The 10312-nt window shown below is 35.9% G+C and overlaps 1 protein-coding gene across 1 annotated transcript in view; it reads right to left on the bottom strand.

Annotated features, from left to right (window-relative positions):
* OSBPL11 (oxysterol binding protein like 11) overlaps positions 1-10312 on the bottom strand; it is a 130090-nt gene that overhangs the window by 44728 nt on the left and 75050 nt on the right. The window contains exons 7-8 of the mRNA XM_042782124.1: positions 6186-6331; positions 212-352 (exon numbers count right to left, since the gene is read on the bottom strand). Of these exons, the coding sequence (XP_042638058.1) occupies positions 212-352; positions 6186-6331 (287 nt within the window). The remainder of the gene's footprint in view (positions 1-211; positions 353-6185; positions 6332-10312) is intronic.

Here is a 10312-nt window from a genome sequence, read left to right on the forward strand (position 1 = left end):
AAAAAAAGAAAAAAAAAAGAAGACTGCAGGTCTTTATATTCCATGCAACTTCCTACTCCACAGAAAATCTTTTTTTTTTTTCCCTGAAAATAAGAAGTGGTGATTAAAATACTAAGCGAATCATAAAAAGTAAAAATCCCAGACATTATTAACAACTACAGGAATAGTCTTGATTTAATGACCTCCACAACCAGCTTATCCCATTCCTTACTCTTGTTAAATCCATGCCCAGCTTGAGCTGTGACAAGAGATGCAGGATAACACTGCGCTGCTCCTCCACAGCTCCCAAGTCATCCTCCTTGTTATCACACGTGTCCTCCACCTCATCATCTGCATTTATCTCTTCAGGTTCCTTGATGTAAGATAAAACAAAACACGACTGTTACAAACACTTGTTAACATCATGAAGAATAAAAATATGAATGTCAGACTTGAAGATATTTACATGGGGTGAAAGTGATTTGAGATGAGGCAAAAATCTTTCTGAAAATACAATGCACATTCCTTGACTGTGGAAAAGACTCTCTTCAAAGAATCCATTATCACTGACATTGAACATATTGTAGTTTTGGTTATTATATCACATATAAACACAGATTTTTTTAAAAAAAGAAATTTTTTTAAGAGAGTGAATAATGTTTCACATGAAGCTCAGGCTATGTAGGCTTTGGACCACCTGCCCGGGGACACCATAACTACCTACAAATTACCTTCAAGATTTTTAGAATTAAGTATTTGTCTTTTTTAAAGCTACAACTATAAAAGTAGACTGAAATCTGAAAATATGAAATGATAGCACATGTCAAAACTAATCTACTATAATCTGTGCTTTGATAGTCATTTGTTTTGGAGTTGCCAGGAAGAAACGTTGAGATTAAAGAGAACTCTAGGTACAAGTATGGAAACTCAATAGTTGCTCATGCAATCTTGATGCCACAAAAAGTTCTCTGCATAGCTCTTAAACCCAACCAACAAAACAACCCCTTCAAAAACTGAAAATCTTTACTTTCATCTCAATAGGGTCCTAGCTCCAAATAACTGGTTATGAGAAAATTAATTCCTATTTGAACAACAGTGTATATGGTTTCAAATCCCAAGATTCTATAGGATTTTATCTTCTGTCACTCTCCACTTTTATTTGGGGTGGTGTTCCATGTCTCTGAGTGGTGACCCCGTTAGTATTATTAGCAAGTGAGCTTTCTAGGAAGATACTATCTTTTAGATTTCTATTAGGTTCTATCTTAAGAGGATTTTAAAAAGAAAATGACTTTGTTATATTTTCTACCTTTGATTTTCCCCTTCTATAATAAAATCTTATCAAAGAGACCATCTATTCTGTGTAGCTAGGCAAAGAAAAATCCTAATCAGTTACAAAACAAAAAACTTAATGTTCTCAAAATATTAAAAACAACACACAAAACATGGTGGATTTCTGATCATTATTTTGCCTTTATCTTCCCTCTTCTCATTAAAAAACTCACTGCCATTGAGCCGATTCTAACTCATAGCGACCCCCTTTGGGTTTCTGAGGTGGTAAATCTTTACGCAAGTAGATAGCCCAGTATTCCTTCTACAGACTGGCTGGTGGGTTTCAACCAATAACCTTTTGGTTAGCAGTAAAATGTCTTAGGCCCTATACAACCAGAGCTCCTTTTTCTTTTCATTAGGAAAATCTGTATCAGGTCAAATTCTGATAAGTTAATTTCTGGTTTAGTTCTTTCCCTTAAGAATATATTTCAATGGTTAAAGCATTTGTCTGCTAACCAAGAGGTCAGAGGTTAGAACCCACCAGCCACTCCATGGGAGAAAGATGAGATAGCCTGCTTCAATAAAGATTTGGAGCCCTGGAAATCCTATGGCGCAGTTCTACTCTGTCCTATGGGGTTGCTATGAGTCAGAATTGACTCAATAGCATTGAGTTTGGATCATGACCTTGATGAGAGACAGAGATTCCAGAGGCAGTCTCATTTCCCCTTTGTTGCTGTTGTTGTTATGTGCTATCCAGTTGGACCCGACTCATAGTGACCCTTCCTTGGGTTTCCCAGGTGGTATCACTGCGGAAGTAGATTGCCCAACCTTCCTTCCAAGGAGTGGCTGGTGGGTTTGAACCACTAGCCTTCTGATTAGCAGTCAAGTGCCTTAGGCACTACGCTACCAGAGCTCCTCAATTCCCCTTTAAGGGCTAGTAAATCTGTCAGAAAGTATTTCCTGTCACCTAGCTTAAACCAGTTATACAATATAGTTTAAGAATACTTCTGAATGTTTAAAACTCAAACCAAATCAGTTACCATTAAGCCAATTCCAACTCATGGCCATTCCACGCACTGTAGGATTTTCAAGGCTGTGCCTCTCAGAAATGACCTCTGTAGGTTGGTTCGAACTGCCAACTTTTCAGTTAGTAGTCAAGTATTTAACTGTTTTTGCCACCCAAGGATTCCTTCTGAATGTTCACTCATCATAAAAGAGGGGAAAAAGTAGATCATCCTCCTGCCTCCCCATAGACAACACATATAACACTAATTCATTTAAGAAAAAATCCTACTAGGTCTTGATTAGGGAGCTCTGGTAGCATAGTGGCTAAGGTACTTGACTACTAATCAGAAGGCTGGTGGTTCAAACCCACCAGCCACTCCTCGGAAGGAAGATGGAGCAATCTACTTCCGTAGTGATACTGCCTCGGAAACCCAAGGAGGGGTCACTATGAGTCGGGTCTGACTCGACAGCACATAACAACAACAACAACAGGTCTTGATTAAATAATGTTCTCCAACCTTCTGAAAAGGTACTGTTACATCTGAGGTCAGAACCTAGGACACAGCTTAATAATGCAAATAGAGCCTTAACACTACTACATAGTATATTTTACTTTGTGGTTTGCAACTTCTTTCCATGAAAATAATATTAAAGAAATACAATGTAACCTGGTTAATAAAAAAAGCTGTTTCTTTTAAAAAGTGTAATTTTTATTGCTTTTATAAAAATGGTCAAACTACTTAGTTAAAAAAAAAAAAGAGGAATTATATTAATTACATATTGATTCTAAATTTTGGTATGAATCGAAGTATTTGGAAGCTCACTTCTCTTTCTGAAGTACCTCTTCTTGGTTATCACGCTTTTCTTGAAGAGAAGCTTAAGATAAAAGTAGTACTCAAATTCAAATATGTATAAAATCCTAATCTAGAGTGGTCAGCCAATGTTGTGGCAAGAGCCGTTCACTCTCTAGGAATTTCTGTATTTGAAGATCCTGGGGCAAAGGGTAACCCCATTATTTCACAAAACTCACACTAATACTCATTTTATCCTGATTTCTGATCTGGTGCACAAAGGCACTGTGGGCTTCATTCTAGCCTTCTCAGGGTTTATCGCCACCCCCCCCATGTGAGAGTAAAATCTCCACTACTATAATAATGGTCTCCGGCATTAGGCCTTGTGTTTCAAAGGAGACAACTGCGAAACTTTTGGAAAATTCAGGTCTATTCTGGTGCTTGCGTGAAAGTCTTATGTCTTTCGTAATGATAAAAAAAAAAAAAAACCTATGCAGCTTTTCTGTTTTCCACTTACACTAGACAGTGTACTCGGTCTAGTCATCATTTCAAAAAGAATTGGAAATACACCAATTCTCTCCTCCTTACCCCTGGGCCTCATCTCTATATATGACTTTATCTTGATTGCCAACATGGTTTCATTATTTAGAAGAATGAAGATATTAGAGAAATTATGGCTTTATTTTATTATTTTTCACTTACAAATTACACCTCTAATCCTGCTTTCTCTCCAAAGCTTTGGTCCCATTATCTCCACTGCTTTTTATATGCATTTACAATCAAATATCCTCCCCTCACCTAAAATTCAGTATGTTCTTACCATACAAGCCCTTTTTTTCTCAAAAGGCTTTCTTCATAATCTTCCTAGTTAATGGAATCACAATTTTACCTAGTAATTTAGGCTCAAAACTTTGTGAATCATCTTTGATCCAACCCTATCTCCAATCAATCCTAAGTGCAACTGATTTTTCACTTGCAATATACCTCAGCTATTCATTTGGCTTTCCACAGCCTATCTGTACTTTAATTCTAATTCATATCATACACCATGAATCTTTTAAAACATATCACATCCCTCCCTGTGTTCTTGATCCTACTGTCTACCATATTAAGACCAAATTCTTCTGCATGATTCTTAATTCCTGTGGTTTTTAAAGATAAATAACTGGTAATCTTTGTTGACCTAGTTTCCCTGTGCTATACAATTCCAAAAGCACATGATTTATACCTTATTCTGGACCAGTGCTCCAGGCAGGATCATTCACATGGAGTGTAATGTGAGCGACACCATATGGAGTTGTAACATCCAACAACCCATCGATCGCCATTTTCCATAAGCCAAGCACTCTCCTAAATTCATTTTATATCTTTATAACAATCTTTTAAGGTATTATTATCCCTACTTTACAGGGGAGAAAACTGAAACTAATTAGCTAGCCCATATATTAGTAAATGGCAGAACCTGGATTCAAAACTATCAGCCAAGACTTCTCCACAGTAAGCATTTCCACCTCACTACTGTCTCTCCTATGTGACTCCCCCAACTGTAGAATCCCTAGCTTCTCTTCTCTCCAAATTTTGTCTTTTCAAAGCAAAATTTCAATCCTACTTTCTTGCCAAAGCATTTCTCATTTACTCCACTTAATACTCTCTCTCCTTTCTCTAGATATATATATTCCAATAATTTAAACCTATCAATTAAGACCAAAACAAAAGAAAATCTTCATATTATCATCTTACTGTTTCATACATGTCTTGTGACTCCAAGAGTATTATAAGTCTCTTCAGAGACTTGTCATAATTTTCACATCTCCTCCAATTCCTAAAACTGGGATTGTGACATGCTACATAGCTTAAAAAAAACACTTGCTGTCTGCTTGACTCCACAAATGAGCTAGTCAAAAGCTAATTTCATAAGTTAATCTTTTTTTTCTCCTCCCCCAGCCACCCTATCTCTACTGCCTGCCTCTGGAGCCAAAGACATGACCAGCTTTGAAAGTCTCTGTGTCTTACATTTCTTTTAAAGAGTAATTTGCTAATATATAAATAGCCATAAACTGTTCATTACTCTTGACTCAGTAATTTCAGTTAGGAATAGAATCTAAAGTAATAATCTAACAAAAGAGAAAAAAAAAACTGTAACAAGATGATACAGTGCTATTTATAATAACAACAACAAAAAAAAAGAAAACAATCTAGAATTCAGAATGGGGACATTAACTCAATAGCCTACTTGAACTTTTAAAACTTTAATTATATAGACCAAAGCAACATAGAAAAATGCTTATGACAACTATTAAGTAAAATGAACTGAATACAAAGCTACCCATATAATTCAATGACCATAAAAAGAACAGAAAACAAAGGCCCATATACATACATACATACATAAATACACACGTGTGTGTTGTGTGTGTGTTGTGTGTGTGTGTATGTGTGTGCATGTATTATCTCCTTGGAAGGGGAAGGAAGGTTGGGCAATCTACTTCCGTAGTGATACCGCCTCGGAAACCCAAGGAGGGGTCGCTGTGAGTCAGGTCTGACTCAACAGCAAATAACAACAACAAAACATATAAAATAGCAGTGGAATTATATGAATAAATTAAAATGCTCTTTAATTTATGAGAAATGTGGCATATATAATACTTTATAGAAGTATTAAACCCTGAGATCATGTGCTGTTTTAAGTAGAATAACACTTTAAAAAACTCGTTTGGTAAGAGTGCTATCAAAAAGACTAGATGATAAACTTTTAAACTTAATAGTAAGCTTCTAGTAAGCAATGTTAAATTAATATAAGAAGGTAAGAACTACAGGAGATAAATATCATGCAAACAATTTTATTAGATAAGCTATACTCCAGGGGAAAAAAAAATACAAAAATTAAAATTTTAAAATACATTATTAGCAAGGAAATATAAAGCAAAACAAAAAAGGGTCCATAATTTAACCTGGAAAAAACAACATGTATAAGTTTAATACAAAACCAATGCAGTTTCAAATAGAACAGCAATGTCTAGAATCTGTAAGTGTCGCTCTGATGTTATGTTGCACTGCATGCCCTGACAAAAAGAAGGGAATTGACCCTGTTCAGTGATTTCTATTTTTTTACATCAAAATCAAACTTTCACGTTACCTTACCCTTGCTAATAGTCCAGATTCTGCAACAGACTGCTCTTCTGGGACTGCCACTGGTTTACTCTGCTCAGCTGCAAAGGGCTGTTCAGCTGCATTTTTATAGTGGTTTGATAAAGGTATCTTTGGTTCTAACCACTCGATTGTCGTTCCTGATGAAGTAAGAGAAAACTTTTGCTGAAACTTGCTCATAATCTGGAAAGTTCAGCAGATGTGGATTTTTATTAAGCAATTTTGTTTTCGGCCTGCAAGACTAAAAGCAATTCAACCTGTTAAAGAGACCCTACAAGGCAGTCACTTGTATCTCATTAGCATGAGCACAATGATTGGATGACATTTTACAATAGACCAACTTGCAACCTGAAATCAGATAGCATTTAAAACAATTAGCCCTGAATACGACTGAACTCACTTTTTGGGCAAGTCCCCACCCTAACAAGTGATTTGCTGACTTTTCTGTATCAGCCCTATCTTTCTTTCTATATCCAATTAGACTTTAGGGGTAACAATTACTGGAGCAGTCTGGACTGTGGTAACAGTAAAATGTTTCAATTTAGGACTGAACCTTATTCTCCAAACAAGATAACCCCTTGGGTCTAACCTGAAAATTACAAATATATGTCCACTCTTCTTCATGATGTAAACAAGTCCCACATACTTTTAAACTGAAAGGCTCTTCTGTTGAATAAATAATAGCTGACCTAGTGAAAAGACAGTGGTCACATTTGGAGACCTGTCATCTTCTCAGTTAATGACTCAAATGTCTCTTATTACCCTCAACTAGTTTAACAAAGTGGATTCAATATCTAATCAATAATGGAAAATGTTCCATTTGACTTCAGAGACTGATCTAGGTTTCACAGAAGCTTGGTTATAGAGTGTTACAATCAGGGATGCTCAGGCTGCCACAGCAGAAATCAAAAGTAAGGAATTTACTCAGTCCTAGACTTCAGCAGAGGAACAGATTACAAAGTACCTACCAGGATACCACAGCATCTTACCTTGCCACTTGGTTCAATGTCATTTAACACTGGGGGAATTCATGGTTGAGGATGCTCTGGATAAGTTCATGGGGCCTGTTTTAAAATTTCTAAGAAATGAAAAAACTTTGCTCTTCCCTTAAAACATTTTTAGTATCAATATCTAAATTCTCTTACCCCTAAAAATAAAATGCACATCAACACTAAATTTAAGGGATCTGTTTTAAGAGATGCTTCAACTTATTGGAAACCGTAACAAAAATTATTTATCAAATAAATAATTTTGCCTCAGAGCTCCTCTAAATCAATGACCAGTGCTAAGCCTTTGGATAACACACCTTAAGGGACTATACATTATATGAATTTAGGTTTCATTTCCCACGTTACCTCATGATTTGTGAAGCAATTCTGTTTTTCTTTCCACAGTTCTATTTTCATTCTCAAGTGATTTAAGAATAAATTTCTACAGATTTAATTCTAAAAACACAGCTATTGAGAAATACCAGTAACAGCTCATTAATTTCTCCAAATCGTCACAAGTCTATGGTCCCAGAAAAATGATGTGGGAGAATAACTTTCACTTTAAATACACCTATAAGGTTTAAAAATCGCTTCACTTTCATAATTCATTGTTGTTGTTAGGTGCAGCTGAGCTGGCTCTGACTCACAGCGATCCTATGGTACACCAGAACGAAACACTGCCCATTCCTGTGCTAGCCTCACAATCCTTGGTACACCTGAGCTCATTGTTCCAGCCACCATGTCAATCCATCAGAATATAAATTTATATTGTACATGCTTCATTAATCATGAAGCAACCATATTAAAATAAGATTGCATTAATTTAAAATACACAAAATTTTTCACTAAGAATTTTAAAAATTACATACAATTTGATTAATCAAGAATTTACTCAGCATCTAGTATCAATCACTGTTCAACTTGACGAATGTTTTAGATATTAAGCAGAATAAACTGGAAAGAAACATTCTGTGTAATTTTCCTGACAAAACTATTATTACTAACACTAGAATCAACCCAAATTTCAGATTTCAAGGGGAAGCATACAAAAAACAACATTCCAATGAACAGAAAGGTAAAAGAATCATTTATCTTACCTATACACTAGCCACTCCTCGGAAGGAAGGGTGGGCAATCCTACTTCCATAGTGATACTGTCTCGGAAACCCAAGGAGGGGTCGCTATGAGTCAGGTCTGACTCGACAGCACATAACAACAACAACAACAATTAGAAACTATTAGAAGGGGAAAAAAATCATAAATTTCCCACTAGGAATTGCTTCTTCTATAGGCTGATGTCTTATTTGTTGTTGTTGTTGTTGTTGTTATGTGCCATCAAGTTAGACCCAACTCATAGCGACCCCTCCTTGGGTTTCCGAGGCAGTATCATTACGGAAGTAGATTGCCCCATCTTCCTTCCGAGGAATGGCTTATTCTTTTTACTACTTATTTTAAAAATATTTCATTAAAATATTACATAAGGAGCCCTGGTGGCACAGTGGTTAACACTCAGTTGCTAACCAAAACACTGGCAGTTCAAACCTACCAGCCTCTTTGTGAGAGGAAGATGTGTCACTCTGCTTCCATAAAGATTGTATCCTTGGAAACCCTACAGGGCAGTTCTACTCTGTCCTACAGGGTCAAAATGAGTTGGAATCGACTGCAACAGGTTTTTTGGTTTATAAAATTATATACTAATTCTAAGACAGTAAATCATATAAGAATGGAAAGACCACAAGACATCTTTTTTCTTTTCCACCTGTGACTAAATAAGAGAAAATGAAAACTTAAAATACCATGTGTTCTGATTAGGTTATTAATTTAATATATGGTATTTTAAGTTTGATAATCTGTTTGCATTAATGTAAGTTTTACCCACTTTGGAAATAAATGTTCAACACAGGAGAAGAGCTAACTAAACCAAAGTGTATCTATCCCCTTCAAAGAAATGCAATGCAGCTGACAAAATTATGTTCACTAAAGGCATATACTAAATTGGAAAATACTTTTGATGTTAAGTGAAAACCTTAATATCAAAAATGTGTGTACACGACCTGGAGAGAACAATCATGGGAGAAGGAAGGGCTGCTTATGCACTGGGAGACAGCTCAGGGGGCAGGAGAGTATGGAGGGATGGACACTGGGAAGTGGTAACTATGGGGAGGAAGTGGGAGGGGAGCTGTTGCATTGTGGTAAACTGTGGTCAATGACATGAGACAAAGTATATATGAACTGCTGTATAGAAAGTGAATTTGCTCTGTAAATCTTCACCCAAATCATAATTAAAAAAAAATGTGTGTACAAACACACATATTTTCTAATAACTATAGTTTAAAACAAACAAAAGCCAAGAAGAAATAAGAGAAAGAAAAAAACCACAACTGGTGGGAAGCATACTAATACATTAATAGCGGTAGTTTCTGATTGGGAAAACAATGCCCGATTTTTGTTTCTTCTTTCAACCGTATGGTAGTTTCTAAACGTTCTATAAATTGTATATTGCTTCATAACAGAAGAACATTTATGCTGGACTACTTAGAATTTCTCCAAAGTATCAACCCAGTTCACAACTCACAATTTAGCTCTTTTAATATCTGAAATGCCCTCTCCCCTAAATTAACTGACTGAGCTTCTCTGACTTCTCCAGACCTTTTTCAAAATCAGAATTATCTACCCATTCACCTGTTCTCCCAGACTTTTTTCCTGTTAGTAGCACTTCACATATTACGGTTAACTAATTTACATGTTTCTTCCCAACCAGACTGAGTTCCTTAAAGGGGAACACACATCATTTACTGACCTCTGTGTCCTGACCTACACCTACAATTCCACTAAAAACAGTTTATTGGCTCAAAATGTTTAATTTGGACACACAATAGGATGGGATCTGACTATGATAAACATTTTCCTGAGTAGACTCACTATTTTTCTAAAATATCTTTCTTTCTGGAGGACATTATGCTGAGTGAAATAAGTCAATCACAGAAGATCAAATATTGTATTAGTTCATCATTGTAGAAAGTCAAGGAAAGATTTATATATGGAAGGAAACTTTCTTGGCTACCAGTGGGAGGGGGGGCAGGAAATGCAGCAAAAATCTTAAAAAACGAAAATAAAAAAAAAAAAAAAAAA

The sequence above is a fragment of the Orycteropus afer genome, unplaced genomic scaffold, assembly GCF_000298275.1.
Source record: "Orycteropus afer afer isolate SDZICR_OR568_19922 unplaced genomic scaffold, OryAfe1.0 scaffold00245, whole genome shotgun sequence".
Classification (NCBI taxonomy): Eukaryota; Metazoa; Chordata; class Mammalia; order Tubulidentata; family Orycteropodidae; genus Orycteropus; species Orycteropus afer.